The 24,266-nt window shown below is 41.6% G+C and overlaps 2 protein-coding genes and 2 non-coding genes across 5 annotated transcripts in view; 2 read left to right on the top strand and 2 right to left on the bottom strand.

Moving 5' to 3' along the window:
- Positions 1–10,473, bottom strand: part of LOC108110345 (ecdysone receptor) — a 35,491-nt gene extending 25,018 nt beyond the window's left edge. Inside the window, exons 1-2 of one of the 2 annotated variants that reach the window (XM_017219375.2) lie at positions 9,645–10,473; positions 1,476–2,434 (exon numbers count right to left, since the gene is read on the bottom strand). In XM_017219375.2, coding sequence (XP_017074864.1) covers positions 1,476–2,145 — 670 coding nt within the window. In that variant the 5' untranslated portion in view covers positions 2,146–2,434; positions 9,645–10,473. The remainder of the gene's footprint in view (positions 1–1,475; positions 2,435–9,644) is intronic. The other variant, XM_017219378.2, reaches the window with a different exon arrangement.
- A 7,817-nt stretch (positions 10,474–18,290) lies between these two features.
- On the top strand, positions 18,291–19,417 carry LOC108110346. The gene is made up of 3 exons (XM_017219379.2): positions 18,291–18,781; positions 18,974–19,262; positions 19,316–19,417. Exons 1-3 carry the CDS (start codon positions 18,368–18,370, stop codon positions 19,324–19,326), a joined length of 714 nt encoding a protein of 237 aa, XP_017074868.1. The 5' UTR covers positions 18,291–18,367; the 3' UTR covers positions 19,327–19,417.
- A 3,751-nt stretch (positions 19,418–23,168) lies between these two features.
- Trnar-acg lies at positions 23,169–23,241 on the top strand. Its single transcript has one exon. It is a non-coding gene; the product is annotated as a tRNA-Arg (tRNA).
- Positions 23,242–23,350: 109 nt separating this feature from the next.
- On the bottom strand, positions 23,351–23,423 carry Trnak-cuu. Its single transcript has one exon. It is a non-coding gene; the product is annotated as a tRNA-Lys (tRNA).
- Between the last annotated feature and the right edge of the window lie 843 nt (positions 23,424–24,266).

Here is a 24,266-nt window from a genome sequence, read left to right on the forward strand (position 1 = left end):
AAATTCAATTCTACTTTGAAATGTGAAAATCATCAGCAATAAGAAAACATCACTTAAGGGTATTTGCCATAATTGAGATATGGGGCAGTCTCTTATCTCTCTTGCATAGTAATTGTTTCAACAACAATATTTTTAAAACCTTACCCGCGATATTAGCATTGCAGGAATGCAAATTTAAGCAAGGTATTGGGTCTAAAAATATATTGATGTTGCTATTTCTAAAAGCTAATAAATCCCAATTAACTGGCAATAAGAATTTGTGTCTGTACTGCTCAAACTCAGTCTTTTTTATTTCACAAAGTCTTTCAGTGTAGCCCCAGACTAGCCTTGACCTGCCCCACTCGAGGGGAGGCACTATGCAGCACAAACCCATGGCCCAGACGCCAACGAAGACGGATCGATTGCAGATACTGGCCTTGAACTCCCGCCCACGTCCTCAGGCGATTTGGGTCAAATGCAAATGCTGTCCTGGTGTTGCTGCCGCTGCTTATGCACCTGACCTGACCTGACCTGGTTTCTCAATTTGGAACGAGGTCAGTGCCATAACAGCGAGCAGTGGCGAGTACGAATCCCCGAGGTGACGTCACCACAGCCCTGCTCAACTGTGCAGTTTCAGTTGCAACGCAAGCAGGAAACGAGCCGTCGAAGACTCGAGGAGCCGAAGAACACAACAAGTAAAGGAAACAGCATTCCTCCAGTTTTCCCTTTACCGGCTGCTCGCTGCGGGGAGACCCTAAATATAGAACGACTTGAGGTAGGTTCGAGCTGGAAAACGAGCGTTGCATCAACGGCATCGGAAGGGCAACCAAAGCCGCCCTTATGACTGCACATGGCTCGGTGCAGCCTCTACATGATGCGCACTCTTCCATGACGCTGCTGATAGTGGCGGACAACAATGCTGGCTGCTTGTGTGCGTGCTGATTGCACTCCCAAGCGGAGGAGCTGTAGAGATCCAGGGGAACCTTACAAAATACCATAAAAAGTGCTTCATAAAAGACGCTCGCACAATAAAATATAATTAGTAAGCCGTGAACTTCAGATACTGCCTGGCTGAATTACACCAAAAAGGGCGAATCTTTACCGCAATATTGGGGAACTCAAAATGTTGAATTCTCAACATTGTAGAATGGTTTTCCGCTGTTTTCTGATTACAACTTCCTCAAATTTCTGCAACGCTTTTATCCCAGAAACTGTATTTCGATTTGTCGATTGAATTATTTGAAGGTATAATTTTAATTGGAAACTTTATAATATAGCAGCTACAGGAACAGGCAAATTCAAAATACATTATATAAGGAGAAAAACCAACTTAAAAACGAAAAAATTTTAAGTTTTTCTAACTTTTACAAACTGATTTTAGGCAGCCCTTTAGAGGTAGGATAGCAGTAAAGACTGAGTTTCTTTAGGAGTTTTGCTTAAAATAGAATTCGGTAATCTCTTCAGTACAATGTACTCCTTATGGCCAAAGATCTTACCTGATGAAATGGAATTCGCTGAATCACTTCGCGGCGTATGCTGCATTCCCAGGCCTCCCACTCCGCCGGCTCCTACAACACCTCCACCTCCGCCGGCTCCTACAACACTGATAAGGCTATTGGAGTTGCCATTCGTTTGGTGGAGAAGGCCCATTCCCCCTATACCGCACCCACCACCACTCATGTTCTGCTGCAGGTGGAGTGGGGTGGTGGGCGTTGATGGGGTTGTGGAGTTTATGAGTCCGTGGCCATTCTGCATTTGCTGCTGAATCCCGTTGAGCCCACCATTGAGCATCCCATGGCCGTTGGCCAGCGCTCCCAGATTGGTTGCACCCGGCACATAATGACCATTGGAGGAACCTCCATTTCCGTTAATCGGGATGATGGTCGTCTGGGCGGGCAGGGTGCTGGAGCAGCCGTGCATGGCCAGCGTGATGACGCTTTGCTGCTGCTGTTGACTCAGGCCGTTGCCGTTGGAATTGCCGTACGGACCAGTCTCGTTTCCGCAGAGCCAGAGCTCCTGGTCGCAGTAGTCATGCGAGTCCAACGACGAGGGCGACATGTTTACCCCCGAAGGCAAAACAAGCCCGTTCGAGGATGAGGTGACCTCCGAGGAGGACTCCTCCGGCAGGCGCATGAAGCCGCCGTTGTTCGACCAGCGCCGCTTCATTCTCTGGTAGCCAATGGTCGCCGTTTTGGGGCCGTTTCTCAAATCACTCCGCGTCGGCTGGGACAAGGGGCTTGTCCCTGGCAGTTGCTCGATATGCGGAGAAATGCGTTCTCCTGGTAAGATCCTCTGTTGCTGTGCGAAGCTCGGATATGGTCTCCGAGGTTCTGGTCACTTCTGTCGGTGTTTTGTGGAGTTTGCTGGCTGATCTAGTATTTTTTGCGTACTTGCTTGCGTTCAAAATACATTTTCGCCCGAATTCCTGCTCATTGGGTTCGCGTAACAATCAGTCCTGCAATAGAGAGCGGGTACAAAATCGAAAGAGACCGACAGAAACTCGTTCTCCACTCGAATCAAGAGGTTCCTTCAACATTTTGTGGTCACACTGGAAAATGAGACGGTTCAACGTACCTGAGCGGGGGCAAACTCATGAAATTTTCATTTCATTTAATTGCAAATTTTCGCTCTACCTTGAACACGGCGTCCGGCTAAACCCAAGCCGGGAGAGAAGTGAGCTAAGCCAGCCGAAAGGAATACGTAATTCTTGAATAGATCAACCCGGGCCGGGCAGACACATGTTGCGTATCTTGCGGGGAAATCTCCAGCTCGTTTAGCGGGAATTCATCTGCAGAAATTGCAAACATTTGATAGGCCATCTCCAGCTGAATTTATAGTCATATGTATATGAGTTGGAACGACAGCAGAATAGATTACTTCAGTTTCTGTGACAATTAATCTTTTTTTTTTCTCCAGGCTGCGATTTGTGGTCTTTGCGAATCTTGGACATATAATTGTCGCCAAAATTTATGGTCTATCTGTATCGTGTTCTCGGATTTCTACTGAACTAAAACTGACATGTGTATTTTCGCCAAGGCGTATCTATCATTTTGAATAGAGCTTGTTTACACTTCCTAACCAATCAATTTGGTTTCCCTATTTGAACGCATTCTTCGTGTGTGTAACTCTGTTTGAACACTTGTCGCACTTATCTAAATGCTTTATCTAGCGTTTCTGTTCCCCAATCCTCAATGTCCAACGGTTGTTTGTTGCCCTAACAAAGTAGGCAATGCAAACAGATACAGTCGGCAAGGAAGTCAACGGAATCTAGGAACTTGAGGAAGTTGTCTGCCCTTCAATGCGCTTCTCATAATGTTTACTACGAAACTCATTACTTCTAAAATTCATTCAGTGGCTGAATTTCCCTTTTTAAAACATTTTGAACCTTTTGTTCAAGTAGTATTAGTTAAATGTTTTTCAAACCAAACATGCCAGGAAATCAATACGGGGATGAGACAATTTATGTTTCAATCGTATACATTTGAGTAAAATCCATCAATTGCAACTTAAAGATTCCCAATTGACATTGTTAAATTTATTGGCCGAACAATCTCTTCATTTCTTTTGCCACTCTCGCCTCGTTTCGAAGGCGGGTAATTGCTGGCACTTAATTAGAGAAAGTCAATCGATAATCGAGACAATTGGCATAAATATTTAATGCAACCGACCCCGTGCTAACGCTATCAATTGTCAGCCTACTAGTCACGGCCAGGTCAGTGGAAGATGAGGCGATTTGGAATCTTGACCACGATAATCTTTCGTATTTCGATTGCTTTTGGAATGCATGCCGAGCAGCGCGTTTGACTCATTCTGCGAGTTACAGGTGAATCATATTTTGGGTACTGGATATCGACAGCTCCAAGCTGAATCTCCCCCATCCCGAGCGCCCTTATTTTATGGGCTTACTACCATTAAAAGACCTGCAGAGCAGTAACGAGAGGGAAAGAGCCAAACGACAATAAAGCAAAAGTCTGTAACTTTTTGTCTCTTTGTGTTCAAAAGCACCAAAAACTGGTTTTTTGCTTGCTCTTTCTACTTCCCCAAGAAAGAGCAAGACGGGGCAAAAGTTTAGAACAAAATCGAAAAGAATCAGAAGGCAGAGGAAAAAGAAAAAGAAAAGGGAAGACTAGTCTAAGCTTGCGTTAGGGTGGGGATGAGAGAGGGTTTGAGCACTGAGTCGAGATTTTGGCCCGCATTAAGGAAAAAACCTGTCGCCCTCGCTGCCAGCGTCGCTGCCGACGATCAGAGCAGCAACACAAAAACAATACAAACAGGTTGTTCTTTGGCGTTTTTGCTTTGTTGTCTACAAAAATATTTCTGAAAACATCTGAAGCAGCGAGCGGAGCGCGTATTTATCGCATCGGGATTATACTACTCGCGATGTATATCCATACATAGGTATGTACATATATATATATATATATGTATACGTATATATATAAACGGGCGTATAAATCGTTTATAATAGACGAGATGCGCTGCGATATATATGTAAGCGAAGCGACATTTATGCCATTTTCGTTGTCTTGTTGGTTGTTGTTCATGTTCCCTGTTGCGTTGCCTCTTTAAATTGCTCGTTTTATTTTTAATGCGGTTTTCCCTGCTTTTGTTAAAAAAACGTTGGAAAGCTAAGCGCGCAGACTCAGTAGAACTGTCTTTTCCACAACTCCCTCTCTACTTCTTCTACTTTTAATTGGTAGAAATATGAACAAAACAAAACGGAAAAATTTTTCTGCCAGATGAAAAATTTGTTACGCCTCGAGCGGAGAGAGGAGAGGGTAGCACGGACTGATATTTATAGAATCGTATAATACATAATAGGAGTTTCAGCAGTCAACAGGTTGGAGGTTCAAGAACAAACTTCCCTTAGATTAAAGTACATATATGCCATGGGAGTTTTTGTCTCAGATCAAGGTCTGATAATATCTGGAATAATCGACTTGAAAATCCGAAATTGAATCTACGTCAGTCTAACGTGACCTTACTCAAGAAACACTATATTTCATAACAGAAGTTTCATGAGAGTCGGAACTAAAATATCTTAAGTATATTTCTAAAAGGTCTCTATAACTATTGATTGACCCCTCAAACCATTTGACTCCAAAAAGCTGGCTGACCCCTGATTATACCAGGTATAGCCCGCTGGAACGTTTCCACTATGAAAGTATGTCAATGACTGGCACGCGACGACCGACTGTCAGGAGGCCCCGCAACTTCTCGGTCCCTCGCTCACGTCTACGTCCACCCTATCCACCAACTGGCCCAAAACAACGTTACCAATTGCAATAAGCTTTATTAACAGAGCGACAGCGCCAGCAATTGTTGTACACGCTACCAAAATCGATGGGTGATGGACATTTAAGCCCCACTCTGGCTGGGCGAAAACAATTAAACATCCGCGCCGGCTTGTCCAGGAGGTATAATAGGCCCACAAACACAAATCCCCATCAGGGCCCATACACACACATACACGGAAAGAAGTACGCATGCTCCTGCCAGCGGATCCTTTTAATTTCCTGCTGTTATTTTCCTGCACGTAGGGCCAAGCGCCGCGTGATTTCCATTTGCCGAGGATTCAGATGGAAAAAGGGAGGGGAAACATGTAGACGGAGGGGAAAAGCATATGCGATACATTCCTATAAACTCCTTCCGAGACAGAAAAGAAAACCAAATGATAATGGGCCTGAGGCCAACCGAAAGACTTTAACTAATGTTCTGTTGAAGAAAAATAGGAAAGCTGAACAGATTATCAAACGAGAGCGGGAATCTAGGATGTTGGTCATAATTAAGGTTAAATTACGCTTTTAGGCATAATATTAACGTTTTTCTTAAAAGAAATTAAATTTTTTTATATTATTATTATTATTTTGAGCCTTATGGGCGTATGAGTGGGTGTGGCCGGATAATAATACCACCGAATTTCAACTTTCTAGCTCTAATAGTTCCTGAGATTTCAGCGATGATGAGATGTGTCACAGGCAAACCGCTGAAAACGTAACGGTTGTTTGTTTTCAGTTCTATACCCATCTCTCTCCCACTATCAATGGTAACCAGCCACCAAAACCCGAGAACAGGTTGAGTTTTACTTTCCGCGAATTCAGATGGCTGTGTTTTACGCTTGACTTTTTTTTGTTGGTGATTTTCTTCGGCGTTTGCTGATTCGGTTAAACTTAAAAAATGGTGCCATTCAATTGACACACATACAGTATTTGGCTTAAAACAATATGTACAACCGTAAAATATCAATGTTATTACTTGCCCTTAATGCTAAATCAAGATAAGTTTTGAGCATTGTAAGAATGTGAAACTTCCATTAGAAGACCATTTCCCGATTTCTATAAGTCGGCTATAACATGGAACCTACATTTTCCATAAAAGCAGCATAAACTTTTCCTATTAGTATTCAGTATTCCTTCAGCTGCGCTGATTCCCAGGCAGATCTGCTGAACATGTCGGATATCTCAGAGTTCTCTTAGATTAATTGGGACGTTGTATTCAATTCTATAGACAAAAGTCTTTGCACACAAATTCAATTAGCAATAAAAGCATAGAGCGATAGAAACTTTTTAATGTTATGGCCAGAACAAGATTTATGTCATTTGGCAATGGCCCGTTTTCGGCCTTTTCAGAGCACTTCAGCTGCAAATAAATATGTGCCAGAGCACGCTTTTCAATTAAGAGCCTAACAAATGATTAAATAAACGAGTGCAAAAGAACTTTGGGTATTTAAAAACTCATAACAGCTTAACATTTGAACAGCCTTGAGGCATCAAACAGATATCAATAAATACGAGTATGAGAATGATCAAGAGGAGGAAAGAGGAAAAACCCCAAGCGAAGCGTCACAGTTGCCCCAAAGTTTAGGACAACTGGTTGAGGTTGATTGGCCCGGCTCGAAAAAAAATGCGCTTCAATCATTTCCTTTTCCGGTTAAGCGGCGTCTCTTTTGGCATTCTGTACCGTCTAAGATTTGCATTTATAATCGATAATGCCATTTGCATATGTGGATCTGACTGATTGCCTGACCTTTCGGCGGCGATGAAGACACTGCGAAGCCACATTCAGAATGACAAGGCAGTGTGACGAACAAATGTCTAGAGATAAGATAAGCTACAATGTAAACTGAACTGTTCTTACGAAAACAAATGTATTTGGGCAACGGCATTTGCAAACAAAATGTGGCCGAGAGAAAGGGAAGGGTATTTGTTGACGTTTTTTGGCATTAGTCATTAGTTTCTTTAGTTATTTGGAAAAAAGTCAATGTCGAGGTCATTACCATAAAAGTTTAATGACGACTCATACATCTTGCCCATCAAAAGAAGTGAGCAGAGCCGAGCCAAAGTTTTTCGAGTCTTAGACTTGGCTATGTATTACAACTATCGCTTCGCGTTGCTCGGCTAATCAACAACAACAATGGAATTGTAGCATCTACTAGGAAAATTGTGGAAAGTCATGGAAAATCTTCGTCATCGTCATCGGCAATTGTCTGCGAAAGTGTTGAAAGCTTGACTTTGTTGTTGGCCTGTGAAAGTCCACAAAAATGGAAGCGGGGCGGAGAGAGGGAAGAACTCGTACCAAGCTTAACTGCTACATGACAGGCTACTGCTAATTGCACATACTCGTACATACGTACACGGGCAGGAAAGCCATCTAGAAAAAGGCTGACAAGATAAGGCACTCAATGCAATTGCCATACAATGGCACCTGTTTGCCAGTGCCATCCCCGACCCTGCTCCCTAAGGAAAACTGTAGTCCAGGGGTTGGTAACAGGGGTGTTGCACAGTATTATGGGTCCAGTGGGTCACTGGTCTGCGCCCATCGATACGGCCGCCCCAGCCTAGGTAACATTGCACCTGGGTAAATGAGAGCGTATACGTGGTTGCATGTTACACTCTGCAAATAGTTGTGATGATTTGCCATGAATGGGTTTCCCCTCATCAACTGTTTAAAAGTAACTTAATCGCAGTAATTGTAAGTTTGTATATTGGCTGATTCGGATTTGATATACTTTCTTTTAAAGGGCAAGTGAGCAGAGGTCATTCTGCTGTGGAATTCATGCTTGTTTAACTCTTAAAAGTCGCTGAAAAATGACATAAACAACTTCCGAGTGATATAAACTGGCCCATTAAGCCCAGAACCTCGAACTAAGAGTGCAACATGGGGATCTCGGAATGCTCAACGTGGTAGCCAGCATGGGTCGCAAAACACTGGGCTCCATGTATAGACACACTATACTCGTAAATAAGTCTATATATTTGCATAAAATCGCATTAAAATTTGCCATTTTGCCAACTTTAATGTACCATAAAACACAAACAACAGCGGCGAAGACGATGACGATGGCTATGGCGATGTCGACGCCATAGGAAACAAGTAACTTTTTGTGCCGTTGGCTTAGTGTCCAGAAAGTGTAGCAAAGGAGAAATAGCGAATAATTTAATGTGCAAAAAGCGGTATAGAGCCGGGGGCGAGGGGCGGGAATAAAAATACGAGCCAAGAAGTCGAAACTTAACCAGTCCCGCCCAGGAAACGATAGGTTGGTAGGGGCGACAGGGGGCTGGGGCAAATTAATTGCGGGAGAGTCTAACTAATGTGGGGGACTTTGCTCTAGTGCTGCAGCCTAAGCCCAAGCCACGTTGTTACCTAATGCCTCATTAGGCTCATAAATTTAGGCAAAACTCAAACGCATCTTGGGATTTGGTTTATAGGCATTAAATATGTCGCCTTACTTATTAGTTTTGACCCAAACTGGCCAAAAATAACTAAACTAGAATCTTATAAAGAAAACGAAATGAAGTGGAATTAATTAGTTTACTTTTTATAAAAATAATGGGGAAAAATTATGATCTCAAACATCGCTTAAACTCCACTAAAATTGTGCCCAACTTTCCACTTGTGGAATTTCTACTTCAACCTTATTGAAATTTTCATAAAAATTGCTATAAAAATAACACCATCTTGCGCTCGAGCCTTCTTTCGGCACTCAATAAATATATAAAATAAATAGAATTTAAATTAAGCCTAATCAACGAAATAGTTGAGTGTTTCTGAAATCCAGAGTAAATCTGCCGGCCAAGTTCAATCAATGCCCACTTGAATATCAAAACGGGACTGAATTTATGGATACCAAAACCAATTACGCAGTCAAGTGCTCTCTAGACCAATACAAATTTCCTGCACTGTAGATAGAAAGATACATTTTTATTTATGTTTACGCAGGCGAATTTTACAATTTTCAGCGCTCACTCTTTAATTGGCCGTCTGTCAGTTGTCATGGCAATAATTAATGTATTACCAATCGAACGTCCATCCCAGAACATGTGTATCTTTCTGGGACATCATAATGCCTGTATCGACGGGCTATATAGACAAATTTATATATTTGCGTATGCTCTGTGGGGATCTTGGCATTGAAAAGGCCTGATTGTAATGTAGATTCTATTTCAGTTGGACGAGAAAGAAATGGAAAATGATTTTGTTCGCACGAGGGGACAAGTGACCAAGAGAAACACATTAGGGTTGAAGAAAACTCGACAATAGCTCTATTTTCCGAACAACGAACTTGTTGCCCAATTTACATCTACGCTAGCAGTTGACCACAAAATGTTGTTTTGGAAATCGAGTCCGTTGGTGTTTTATTGGGTTCCCGGGTGCCCAGCACTCACCATATGCATCGATATAGTGCGCCAGCTCTGCTACTAATCCACAAGTATCCATGGGCACTCTGTACTCTTGAATGGAAGATTGGTATTCCAGTTGCCGAAGCAAAGTTGGGAATGGAATTGGGTAAATATGATTTCACAATTTATATATATTCATAAATCCACAGCACAAATCCCTTCTCACTCGCGCACTATCTTCGAAGTTATATTGGGGATGCGGATAATGTCTCCGGCTCCACAGACGACGACTAGACACTAGACGACACTGGACGAGTGCCTAAATGCCTCCGCGCCGCTTTGTTGATGTTCGATTCCGAGTTCTGTCTCCTGTTTGCTCTTGCTTCGAAAATCTTTCCCATTTACACTTCGGTCCCGTCCAATTGTTCATCCGCGATTTGCACTATGCAGCCATATAATATCTGTACAAATATGAATATATGCTCTCGATTTGTGTTATTTCCGTCTCCTTTACTACGTATGTATGTATTTTCTTATTTTCTGAGGTTCAGCTACAAAGCATTTGCACTATATTTCAATTTTTGCCGATAAATTGCACTTGTTGTTTTTGTGGTTTTTTTTTTTCGTTCCCCACAAAGGGTATGGTATTACTTGCGATTTTTTTTTAACAATTTCTCATAAATAGAGGTGTATAGGTGATTTAAACATGTATTTTATTTGGATGCAACATTTTTTGGTTTTTGTTTTGACGCGTTCGGTGTTTGGTGAAACCGTACTAATAAGTTGTGTTTGGTATTTTGTATTTAGACGAACGCGATCGGGCGTCGAACGTGCGAGCGGACAACCGTTAACAACAAAGTCCAAAAAAATATTAAATCAATGAACGAAACGAGCAGAAGTTAAACACGAAATTCTCCCAGTGGCAAACCACGTCCAAGTCGTCGGCGTCGCTCAGTCGCGAGCGAACTCACCACACACTTTCTCTCTCGCACTCACACCGACGCGCGCGGAGAGAGCCAAAGAGTGAGAGTCAAAAGCGGAATCAGCGCTAAAGTTGAATGTTAGGCGCAGTCAGCACTCACTCACACAAAGACACAGCACACTAAGCAATCGACTTGAATGAAAAATGCCGATGCAATCGTGAGATACTCTTTGTTCGCTCTTCACCACGTAAACGTGTCCGTGAGTCTACTATCTGTGAGTTGTGTATGCGTGCGTGTACGGGCGTGTGTGAGTGAGCAGACCACTGTGCCAGAGTGTGAGTGCCATCATCGCTTTCTTTTCTGGCTGCCTTTATTTTTGGTTTTGTACGCTTATTTATTGTATTTTTCGTTGAGTTTCGTTCGTCGCTACTTTCGGGTGCACAAGTGCAAATTCACACGTACATTAGAAATGAACGCGCACAGTGGGGCAAAAATAATCCGAATTTAACTAGAATATGTTGTTAACATTCGGTATGCAGCATGAATGATTATCGCGTGATTTCACAGCAGGTTATCAATGATTTCAGATGGGAAAAATTACGATAAGGTTTCTTAGTCAAGAAGAGTAGAAAATTCATCTCTTATACTCTGAAAGAAAGTCAATTTGCTAGATATTTAATTAACGTTTCGGGGTTTCAAGTCATTTTCAGACATTCTCAATCCTATCTTCTTATATGACTAAGAAAAGTCTTACAACTAAGTGGAATAGAAATTTCAGATCTGAAAAGTGATCTATTGTATATCTTTTATATCAGAGATGTAAACGAGAGTACAATGTAAACGTTTCACCTACCCAAAAATACTTTCTCACGTCAGCTGAATGAGTAATACAGCGAGAACGTGTAAGAAAGCATCATAGAGTCTTCCATATTGGACAAGTTCCAATTTACTGCAATCGGAAACCAGCTGAAGTGGGCTCTAATGTAGACACCGGCAATCGAACGAGAATATTGACAATGCTAAGGCGCGATTGATGGAAAGGCAAAAAGATGAAAAGGGCAATAGAACGCAGATCAAGAATCTATGAGTTCGTATACACGTAACGCTGCCGTCAGTTGGGCGGCGTATAAATTGCACATTTTGAATACATTGTGGGTAAAAAGTAAGCGCAAAGCGAACCGAGATACTCAGATACAGATACGCATACATTGCTGCAGATAATTGTGTGCCCCCTCCCCCTGCCAACCCGAACATCAGTACGTGTTTATTAATATCACTGTGTGCGTCAAGTTGACGATGGGCAAGTTCAAGTGTAGAATGCAATAGAGACTGCATTTTCCCGTGCCAGAGAGGAAACCCCTGAAAGAGAGCTAAAAGTCTCTCTCGCGCTCTCTACGCATAGCCGGCAAAATGCAAGGGCAATAGTGCAGGGTGTGGGTTTGTGGGGGTGGCGGTGGTGGTGGTGGTAATGATGAACATGTGGTGAGTTTCTCTCTGTTTGGGGTTGGCTAGACACATTGAACCACAAAAGTTCAAGATGAAAAACAAAATATCAACAATGACAGCTGAGTAGTGGGAACGACATAGTTGTAGACGGGGGAGGAGGTTGTCAAAGCGGTCTCTCTCTGTCTCTCTCTGCCTCTCTCTTCTTGTCTTTCTATTTGTTCGGATGTGGGGAGCTACCAACACAAACACAGCTGCCATCCATTATTGTGTCTATGATGCCTTTTCTTCTTTTTTTCCCCTCTCCCTCTGCTCCTTCTTAATATTCTGCATTCTCCATCATTCTACTCCACTCCGTCCCTTCTTGGCCGACTGCCAAACGACTCTCAGTTCAGTAGTACACTGGAGCAATTTCTTAGAGTATGGGTGCAACATATATCTGTGTCTAGCTATATGTATCTGTGTATCTGCTTGTGTGAGTGAGAGAGTTCGTCTAGCTGTGGGGGTGTGAGGTGGACGGTGTATAGAGGGAAGGGGGCCCGCCGAAGTCATGTGCAAGCCGTTTGTTGGGGTAGTTCGCCGGCAAATAAAAGAAATAGAAAAGAAGCGAATGCTATATAGTGGAAACTGACTTGATTGCAACGAATAGTCAACACCCTTCACATTGTCATTGTAGTTTACTCATATAAAAAATATTTAACTTATGTATATGTCGATCGTGATCTTGTTTTTTCTATAAATGAACACACTTCCATCTCACTTAAAAAGTATCTTAAAAATCGCATAGCACAGAAATTACAACTGTAAAGATTTGTTTCCATTCGATTACGCGCAATACAATCATTTAAAGTCAAGAACGTGTTCTCAAGAGATAAGATAAGGCAGGGTTCTTACATCCAATTCAAATCAGCTAGCCATAGGTCGGAACTAGTTCTAGTTGTTTCTAATTCGGTTTATCCCATGGGATATCGTGATTTACACCGATACCAACAGTTGTTGCACTGCAACACAAATATATTATGTATATAGCTGTGCACCACTCTCCAGCCATCTGGTCTATGTGTGTGTGCATGTGCATCCGTGGGCAATTGGCGAGCGAGATAGCTGGCTAGAAAAAAGAAACAACAATGGAGAAAAACTTGTCTACATGCCTGTCGCACAAGCTGCAAAATTTATGCGAAGACACACAAATCCACTGAACGAGAGACCGACAACGCTGCCATTGCTGGCTGTTTTTGTAGTTTTTGTTTTTGTTGCTGTTGTCGGTGCCTGGTGTTTTCTGTTTTCTTGCCCATAGACAGGCTGGCCCAATCCGCTCCGCCACACCCTGCACCCTCGTTTCCAACCTGAACTTTTTCAGTGCACAAAACGCCGACACAGACACAGAGCAAAAAGTTTTTGATCGATCAAGAAATCACTGGCTCAATCAGACTGTTAAATCACACAGGGAAATGGATAAAAGTCTAGAGCGTTCTTTAATTCCCAAAATCATATCCCATATAAAATATTATAAAAGTATCTAAATATGCTTTTAATTTTAGAACACCTTGTTTTTCCCAGTGCACGGACATAATATTTTTTCGCTGGCTTTTCTTTGCCAGTCTGGTTTGCCTTGTTGGTGGCTTGGTTTGCTTCGCTTCGGATCGGATCGGTTCAGTTTACCTTTTGGTATGATTTGACTTTGAATCGGGTGCCACAAAGAGCCAGGGGCGGGGGTGGGAGAAGGAAAGAGGCAAAGTCAGGTTTAATGTCGTTCAGTGGCGCGGCGGCGTTTTGGAGTTGAGGTAGTCGAAGCCACGAGACAAAGATAGGGGCAAACGGCAGTGGAAGGCTGGAGGGGCCGATATGGGCGGCTAACGAGGGGTTGGAAGGTGGAACGACGACGCCGTCAAAAGTGGGCTGAGGCCGCTTGTGGGTAAAAAGGAACACAAGGCACAAGACGCCGCGCGACTGTGGGCAAATAGTCAAACATCGGTGGTAGTTTACCGATAAGCGTCTATGAATGGCTGATGGGAGTAGTTGGTGGGTGACGGAGAGGCAGCGCCGTAGTTGTCCGGCCGGAGTGTATGTACTGCTACATATAGGTACAGGCGCTGACACAAATGGGTGGTGAGAAGGTCGTGTCCAGGCACAGTGGGCCAAAAATGATGATCGTTTATTGAAATCAATAGCATGCACGAAATATAAATATAACTTCTGTAATTCGATATAGGGTATAAAAACTGCTTAATATATATTATATATTATTTCCAAATTAATTGCCTACATGTTTTCTAGCTATGTAAGTATAAGATGCGTTTTTATATAACTCAGTCCACCAATAAAAATTCTAGCTGCGTTGGAATTAATGATATTTGTCACTTTATAAGAAAACAGAAAGACGATGTAGACTTTCCGGTTGCTGCTATATTTTTACTTGTATTTATATTTTGGAAATACAGCCACTTACACATTTATTTACAAATGTAAACTACCTATCCCTCAGAACGCTATCTTTATTGTCAATAAGAATTTCTTGTGTTAATGTGTGCGCAATATCTGAAATGCATTTCCCTTATCAGTTCAATTTTGGGTCTCAATTTTGAGGGTTTTCAATTTAGGAGGTTCCCTAAATTGATCGACTGTTCTTTTCGTTTTACTTTTGATTTTTATGAGCTTGCATTAGGTCCACTTTAATAATTTGCGTTGCTATCTGCCTCTCTTTCTGCATATTGACATTTCAATTGGTTTTTATCAGCACAATTTGTTTTTACAATCAATGGTCTCATGGATAAAAAAAACAAGCTTATAAATAATATATTTACCTAATATATAGAGCCGAGCTTTAACTCACCTAAAAAGAAACGAAAAAAGTAAGAAAATCGTTAATTATTTCTTGATAAGAAGTGTTATAATTTCACTTAAGTAGTAGCCCCCTTTGATCTGACTTAATGAAGGTCTCTTCTGACGGATTTCATTAAGGAACTCTGTTCATTAACAATAAATTAGCAACAATGCTCAACTTAACATATATTTAACAATCATTCTATCTTGGTTTCGCTTTACTTTTATAGTTTTATTTTTCCTCATTTTTGTTAGGTGCGGAAAAGCCTTGACTGAGCTAAGCGTTTCACGCCTGCCAAGCGTGCGATTTCCCTGGCCTAGCCGTAGTCTGACTAATTTGCATTTCGAAATGCAGGATGGGAATGGGGAGTCGAAGTCACTTGGAGGGCTATTGGAAATTGGATTGAGGTATTATCCAGGCTCCAGTCAATGCCAGTATTGGCTCTGGGAATCTCTCAGCCGGAGCACATACATCTTTACTCGCACGCGCAGCCTGTGTCAAGCGTCGCCACATAAACATGAATGCAAATTTAATTTGAAAATTGCTAACCGACACTTGACGGGCTGTCTACGAAAATAAAAAGTTAAATTAAAAGTTAATCCCTGCTTGATGGTAGGGGGTGTTTGAGGCAAGAATATTCCATAAATCATTTGATTTAAATATTTATCGCAAGATTGTCGTCACATTATTTATCCGTGGTTTTTCGCCGCCAGAATGTCAAAAAATCCAACTTAAATTTGACAAGAGAGCCAACGTTTTACAAAAATATATAATTAACTCTTTTTTTTTCCAATAAGGAACACAAACTAAGGGGGAAAAAATAATATTTTTTCCATAACTCTTGAGATATTATTATTAGTCTCAATATGTGGGAGAGCAAAAAAAAAGTAAAATATTAAAACTACTGTTTATGGGCTATGAGCGTAGCCTGAAAACAAAGTCCGATGTTCGGAGAACCTTAAACATAAAGCAATTAAATGAAAATTCCTCATCATATGCAATAATTTCATAATTTTCTGATTCATATTGAATTTTGTGTCTATAGGTGGCATTCAACCACATCTAAACTCGATAAACCGTAGTTTAGCCTTTGATTATTCTAATATTTTCCAATTTATGATGACGAGCCTGAAATTATTTCATTCAAAGTGACAATCTGAGGCGTCGCCGGCTCTCGAGTGCCCCCAAATGCGTTCCTAATGTTTATGTGAATGCGTGGCATCCTCCAGGGTGCCGCCGATTTGATCGTAATGCCCACTGACAGCCAGCCCCCAGATTGCATACTAAGCAGAAGACCATTGCTTGCGATATATGTGCCCTTGTCCCGCCAGTTATCGATAACAGTTTCCTGCACAGTTAAATCGAAACGCAATACGGCCAAAACAACAACTCATCAGCATTCAGGGGGCGGGCGGCTGAAGCACTTGTTGCCAGTGCACATGCCAACTTATTTTGGTAGCTCTCCTCGTGGCTTAGTTGTAAGTGTTGGGGGTGCTGCAGGGTGGAGCGAGTGCAACACGTGCTTCTGTTTTTGCCGGGTGGTTGGGCCACTGATGCTCCAGTAAACCCCTCACAGCGTTGGCCGATGAAAAGCTTCTGGTTACAGAAATAGCCACGCACCTGCCACAACACAGACTGCGTTGTAGTAAATTTTTCTGCCTGTACACCCCAAAAACCCCTGCTGCAGGAGACCCTACTGGCCACCCATACAAATTAAGGCAAATTTGTTTAAATTATTTTTAAATTGCACATATTTAATCAAGTGTGAAGTCTGCCGCGTCGCTGTCGCAGCACTTTGTATGCATGTCAAACAATTAATTAGTGCAGAATTCTCCCACTGTTTGGCTTTTCGTTAATTTTGTATTCCTAAACCAAAGTGTATTTGCCTTGAACTTGAATTCGTCGGTCATGGATTAGTTTTATGCTTAGATATTGCATACTGGTTTCCAAACATATATACTCGTATTTGCGTCTTCAAAGCAATGAGCAATGAACGCGATTTTTTTCAAATTCCAGCGATTTGTCACCAGCAACTAATTTAGGCAGCCATATGTCGCATTTGCACTCTTAAAATGCACACACACACATTCACATTCATTTATGTGAATAATCTTTCGCCCGCCGAAAGTTCATTGTACGAGTCGCGGCGCAGTTGCTGCGGTTCTTACTCATTTCGGCTCTTCGCTTAGCGCCGAGTTTTGCCTAATTAAGTCAACAAAGTGGAAGCCACCAGCAGACACACACGCACCTACACCACAACGACCCGAAAGTGTGTAAACGAAATATCCTTGCCGACTTTGCAAACATATTTTCTAGCCTGTGATATATCGCAGCTTTTTGACTTAATGTTACATGTTAACAAAAGAAAGAGCATTGAGTTTTTAAAGCTCTCGCGCATATTATCTTTTAAAAATATACCCTTATAAGCTATAATAAAATGCCGTGCAAGGATTGTCTAGGATTAAGTTATGCCTATAGCCGATGTACCTTTCATGAAAAAGTATCAAAATTGACCGGAAACCACCGAAAATAGAAAATCAAAGCAAATTTAATTATCAAGTACACATCACAACAGAATCTAATTTCATAGGCAGGGCTTAATATATGTAATCATTAAGGGCTTGGAATGCATCGCGATAACGTGATTAAAATATCGCATTTATTAAAAAAAGCCATTCTAATAGGAGGAGCTCTCTTCCTATTTTTATACCCGTTACTCGTGGAGTAAAAGGGTATACTAGATTCGTTGAAAAGTATGTAACAGGTAGAAGGAAGCGTTTGCGACCCTATAAAGTATATATATTCTTGATCAGGATCAATAGCGAAGTCGATGGAGCCATGTCCGTCTGTCCGTCCGTCTGTCCGTCTGTCCGTATGAACGCTGAGATATTAGGAACTATACGAGTTACAAAGTTAAGATTAATCATGATGATTCTTGAGGTCCCTACGCAGCGCAAGTTTCTTACAGCATACTTCCACGCCCACTCTAACGCACACAAATCGCGAAAAACTAAAATCGCTGAAATCTCAGGAACTATTAGAGCTAGAAAGTTAAATTCAGAATGTATAATCTTTAGATGCCAGCGCATCTTATAGTGGTACTACTATCCGGCCATACACACCCTAACGCCCACCAAGCTCAAACGACTGATATCTCGGTAACTATAAGAGATAGAACGTTCGGATTAAGCATGTAGGATTTTATGATACTCCCAATGCGAATTGAATTTAGGTTATAAGGCCTCACATGGTTTGTGACGTCACTATCAATTACTCAACATGCTTCCTCTGACAATAGGTGGCGCCTTGTGAATTTCCAATAGCAAAATTAATATTTTAAAATTGTGTGAAATCCGAACAAATAGTTTAAATGAAAATTCAAATTTCATAAACGAGAAACTTCTCACCAACGAGGCCACATGTTTTTCCTAGTGACCAACCTTCACGAATATACATTTATTGGATCAAGCAGGCGTCGAGAGAATATTTTACGGGTGAGCTTCAACCTTTTAAAATTCATATGTGATTTCCCCAAGATTATCACAACCAAACTTAACTTAAACACGAGAACTTGAAGCATGAAGAACCTTACGTTGGCAGGAGTGATGTGGGGCAGCTCCTCGAGACCGGGACAGCGAGGATCCGAGGAAGGCAAAGACGTTAACCTCAGTGGCAGAAAGTCCTTTGACTTGTACGTGAACTTCCTGTGGATTTTCGCCTTTATATACGTCCTGTGCAAGGTGGTCCAGCTCTTGGAGCGGTACCTCGGCCAGCGACTGCTCGGCCAGAAGCAATGGTGCGACGTCCGCTCCATCAAAAACGAGTGGGAGCTGACTCTGCAGCTTTACGAGGAGGGCAAGCACCAGCTGGACGCACAGGTGCGGGATCTGCGCGAAAAGAACCTTAATATGGAGCGAAAGATGATCGAGCTGCGCGACTGCAACATACACCTAATTAGCGAGAACTTCATGCGATCTGTGATGCAGGAACAGGTTAAGGCAGCTAACTTATGAATCATTTGGCCCTACTAATGGTCCCGTGATATAATCCCTGAACTCTCTCTTGCTAGACAGAGCTTTATCTTGTTAAATCAAAGCTTATACAGAATTTAATAAGTCCCTAAAAAGATCTAATTGATTTTGAGAAAAATCCAATTTATATATAATGTTTTGTTTTTCACGCAGAAACCGAAGCCGACAAAGTCGAACATCTACATCACCAACAGCCACTACCACCTCACGCGGCAGGTGTTCTTAAACGAAAGACACATCGATCTGAATGTGCATAACGCCGTCGGAAAGAATCTAGAGTCCATGGAAGCCTCCGGGGAGGTTATGAATGTCTGGCTGCAGTATCTGAAGATGCGCAAGTGTTACATGGGCCCGATTGCCGATCCAAATTTAATAGCTCCTAGGAGCCCCGACCAGGTGCTGCCCATTGTTATGACCACCGAGCAGTTAGCCGAGTTGCAGGGTGAGTTGATTACCATATTGGGAAGTACAAATAATAGTAATGTCTTCTTTCAGGCATGATCTAGTTGGTTTTGTTTTAAGTGCATTGAAAATATACAAGTGGCTGATATATTAATTATAAGTCAGTTCCCTAAAAGATCATAATGGGTAACAGGATAATGTGAAGCTTTTCCTTTCTCCTATTTTTTAGCCGGTCAGGAATATTATAGGAAACTTATTACTTATGTTCCATTTATAAAAAACCGAACAAAAGCATTCGATTTCTAGTAGGTTTGGGGCAGGGCTCAACCGCTGATAAATAAACTTTCTTTTGAAAAACTTTTGACTTATTTTAAACGGAAATGTCAACTAGCCCATCGGCTGATTTATTTCATTTGTATTTCAAATTCAATTTCCGCTAAGTGCTTCGAACCACGCCAAAACGCTTTTATTTGCCTAACCGCTAACCATCTCCTCCCCCACCGGGTGGTCGGCTGATCTTCGCGTCAACATCTGGCGGAAACGAAGCAAAATAAATGCAAAATATGCCAGTCTGACCGTCTGCTGGTCTGCCAGTCTGTCGTCTGTTTGTTCGAACTGGGACTGCGAAGACGATGACTTATCAAGGCAGAAGAATTAAGCGATTGCTTTCTTCTCTCGCACTTTCCCGCTCTGCCGGCACTCTCCATTTTATTTTCTTTGCCATGGGGTCAGTGGCAGTTATCGTTGCAATTTTGTAATCAGTTGAGGACTCAAGGTTAAATGCTCGCTGGCACAGTGGAACAAAGTCTGTAGGTGCAGGTAGTCGTATGGGCGTCTTTCCACTCCCATTTTCCGTCGAATTCGAATTCGGTTTTGGTTTGCTTATATCATGAGTGGCTATATTTGATTAACATTTGTTCGAGTGTATCGGGATTGTTGTTTTCTGCGGCTACTTTGTGGGTCATTTGCCTGTCTGGCTCATGAGCGTATGCATGTGTACGCTTGGAACTGGAATGGGGTTTGATTCGTTTTTATTCACGATTGTCACTTTGTTGATTTAGATTTATTGCCATTTAAATGCAATTTCATTGTACTTTCTGGATCAGTATTGTGCGTTGGATTGGGTCTTCTCCCCCGCTCCGTCATCCTGCCTCTCTGTCACTCTGTTTTTACTGTTTGTCTTACCAACGGTGACGCTGATGAAGCCTAAATCGATTAGCGGTGAATGCTGAATATCGAATTGAACTGATGGAGTCACTGAACTATTTGTGAAATTTCTAATTGCATAGAGCGCCATGAAGACATTAAATAAAAGTAGTTTTGGTTCTGAGTATCTTTAAAGAGTGGGAAAGCAAGAAAACTCCTCACCGCCTTTGTCCAACTTTTTTGTTTCTCATTATTAACCCACTTTGTGGGTCAGGGTCTCGGTCTCGTAACACAACCAACGTCATTAGAGCATCCGCATCCTGTAATTCTGGTCGACTTTACCTAAACAATTTTATTGTTATGCACTTGCCACCAAGTCGAGACTAGCCTCGCCCTTGCCAGCCAGATTGCATCTTGGATGACGCATTCCGATCCGATGGATACTTGTGTGGCCAGTGTTTTATGCCACACCATCTACGCAAATGGGAGTCGTAAGACGGGGAGTGGCTTATTATAGTTATAGTATTTATAGATCAGCCACTGTGCATGGCACTTTACACTTGACCAGCATCGCCTGCCATTTGCATAGCTAATTTCTTTACCACTCAAGCGAAGAATTAGAATCCGCCGACAACTAGGGCGTGGAACAGATAGCTAGAGAGGGGAGAGGGAGAGAGAGCAGCAAGTAATCTAATCGTTAATTGGCACACTAACCCCAAACAGAAATTGCGCTGCCATTGGCCCCATTCCACTCTCACTGATAAAAATAGTTTACGTTTTATCAAGGTTATTTGCCAAAAAAAAGCAAATAAAAAAAGCCAAACAAAAGCAAACCGATTGCGAGGGTGTGTGAACAGATAGACCGCGCCGAATACAATTGGGAACGACCTTGAGATAATGCCCCCATTTGTGCATTTGGCATTTGTTTATTTACCTTCGAATATTAGGTTCAATTGGAAGTATTTTCCGCATGCTGAGCTAAAAACGTTTTACAATTAGGTTTCTATAAGTGAAATTGCTTCATGAACACTCGAGATTCATCTCTAATTTAAAACATGAGAGGTTTTGAGATATATTTATTCGAATAATTTCCTAAGAAACTGCAAGTCATTTTCATCGTATATAAATAAAACACTAACTAATAATACAAGAAAATAACCGAAAAAATGTAAATAAATATAAAAAATATAACAAAAGCATATCCCTGGTTTAGAATAACATTTACTTTTTTATCCATTTTTAAGGTCTGAAAAATAAAATAAAACAAGAAGGAACGTATAGTCGAGTGCTGCGACTATAAGATACCCGTTACTGTGTTACACAATTTGTCCACACACCCACTCTTACTCCCACCAAGCTCGAAAGACGATTTTCGCGTTTTGAAGAAAAGTTGATATCTCGGTAACTATAAGTGATAAAAAGTTAGAAGGCCCCACATGGGCAGTGACGTCACTATCGATTGCTTGCTTTCAACTTGCTTTCTCTGACAATAGGTGGCGCTTCAGTAGCGGGTATCTTATAGTCGCAGCACTCGACTATAACCTTTCTTCTTGTTTTAGAGTTGGATTTTAGATTTGATACGGATGGCTATATCATGACTAATGATGATTAAAATTTATATCCATATAGTAAAATATGATTTGCTCTTTGTTAGGTTCGTAAGACTCACGTATGCCTGTTTTTCTAAAAAGTGTTAATTTTAATTACAAAAACAAAAATCAAATACGTTATAAATACTGGGTCACTGTGCTTTGTGTTAAGGAAGATCATTGACACCAAGACGACTGTTCCTAAAGGCACCTCGAGATTAGATCAGATTAGCCGAATGGTCATACAAAAATTTCAAGAACTGTGCCAGCGATCCTCAAATAGGGACCCTAACGAAACTTCATGTTTACCCAAAAATTAGGGTCAGGGCTAGAGTTGTCCCACTATCGAGTGTCGTCTACGTTTTGTTCTCTGGTTGCGAACGTGTATCTGTGTCATGCGAAGCGAAAAGATACACACTCACACAGTCGCAGACGGGCAGTCTAGAGAAGGGGGCGTCGCGGAAGGGGGCCAGTAATTGTTCTTGACTCCCATTCTAATTTCATTTAAGTGCGCCGTACGTTCAGACGTGCTGCCATCTCGCTCTTGCACGCCCTCTCATCACCACCCCTAAAGGCCAGACGAAAATTTCTATATACAAATTGCAGCCGACGTCAGCCATCTTGTTTTTACTTTTATTTCTTCTGTTTTTTGGCAAAATTTCATGTTGCCTTTGTATTGTCGTATTTTTGTTGTTGCTGCTTTTGCGGATGAGACCGCCCTGCCCCTGCCACTACTTGAGCGTTGGATACAGCGGCGACACGCCCCACTCACACACGCCTTTATCATAATCATCGTCATTGTGTTTTGTATTGTGAAGCCCAAAAACGTGTTGCCACCGCTTTTTATTTTCGCTTTTTGTCGATATATTTTACGAACTTTTTAGTCGTTATTGTTGGATAAATATTTGCTACTCTCTTGCTTGTCTATGCCAGTACGTTTTTGTTTCTTGTTATTCTGAGCTTGGTGTGCTTTTGCAAGTAAGAATAATCACAAGTATTTTAAGCTTAATGGAACAACAAGTAAACTCAAATTTAATAAGTATATCTTAAAGCGTTATTATAATCAAAGGCCATCCAATAGTACATTCAAAGCGGAAAAACTTGAAAATATTTTTAGGCCTGGTTCCACCTGTCAACGAATAGTTGCAAAGGTAAAGAATTTTCTAAGCAACGAACCTTTAAAACGACACCAAAACCGCTATTTACAAACCGGTCCTGTGGCGCAATGGATAACGCGTCTGACTACGGATCAGAAGATTCCAGGTTCGACTCCTGGCAGGATCGATGTATTTGTTTTTTTTTTTTAGTTTTATTAGTTTTTAAAAGGTGAGGTGTATATTTCATTAAATTTAATTCAACAAATGTAAAAAGAACCAAGAAAAAAATCTACCTTCGCCCAACGTGGGGCTCGAACCCACGACCCTGAGATTAAGAGTCTCATGCTCTACCGACTGAGCTAGCCGGGCACTTGGCAAGAGTGACGAAAATAAGACCCAGAAGCTTTTTCTTTTGGGCCAAGCAGGCTGCTAAATACGTACAGCATAGCAACTACCTTACGGCAAAATGTAGCTCAAATTGCGTATGCGCAATATAGTTCTTCGGATAGAGTGATTCCGGTCAAACTAATTATCGAATATCGCGAGCTAGCAAATTGAATCAACGACTTTGATGAGTTGGCCATGGCAAAGATAATTAGAATGAATGTGATCAAGGTACGTATGATTGCATGGCCCGCATCTATAACACTATAATTGGCGGACTCGCAATGAGGGAAATTCCATTTCTTTCAGAGTCATAGCTTGCGCTCTCCGATTCTCTCTTCTAGTTGCTCTGCTCACAACTATTCATAGATTTCTATTTCATTTCACCCTGACCCACCGCAATAGTTTTTGTATTGCTTCGTCTACCCCTTTTCTCGGTCGACAGCTGCAACAACAACAACAATGTCAACTATTTATGGCGAAATTGTTGTTGTCGCTAGCTTTCTATCAAGAGTTTTTGCCATCGTTGCTCTTGATTTAGTTTATTATTGTTTGTTGCTTTATTTTGTTTATTCCGTATTTTGGCCTCTGGTTTGTTTTTTTCTGTGTGCGGTTCATTAAGTTCTCAAGCGATAACAGCCCGAAACCATCGTCACACGCACAATTTTCTACGCACAGAACGTAAAGGCAGCAACAGCAAAAAATTTTAGCAAGTGCCAAATTTGTTTTTGTGGCTAATGAATCATATTACGCATACGCCACATTGTCTACGGTTGACGAATGTTGAGATTTTTGTTATTATACAAAATATCTAAAGAAAAAGGCATT

This window comes from Drosophila eugracilis, unplaced genomic scaffold (genome assembly GCF_018153835.1).
Source record: "Drosophila eugracilis isolate 14026-0451.02 unplaced genomic scaffold, ASM1815383v1 contig_2171, whole genome shotgun sequence".
NCBI lineage: Eukaryota > Metazoa > Arthropoda > Insecta > Diptera > Drosophilidae > Drosophila > Drosophila eugracilis.

What these genes read in the sequence shown, in the direction of transcription:
- LOC108110346 (XM_017219379.2), top strand. Translation starts at nt 18,368, where the DNA reads ATGAAGAACCTTACGTTGGCAGGAGTGATGTGGGGCAGCTCCTCGAGA. An exon ending in GATCTGTGATGCAGGAACAG is followed by an intron (nt 18,782 to 18,973) that starts GTTAAGGCAGCT and finishes TTTTTCACGCAG; the next exon opens with AAACCGAAGCCGACAAAGTC.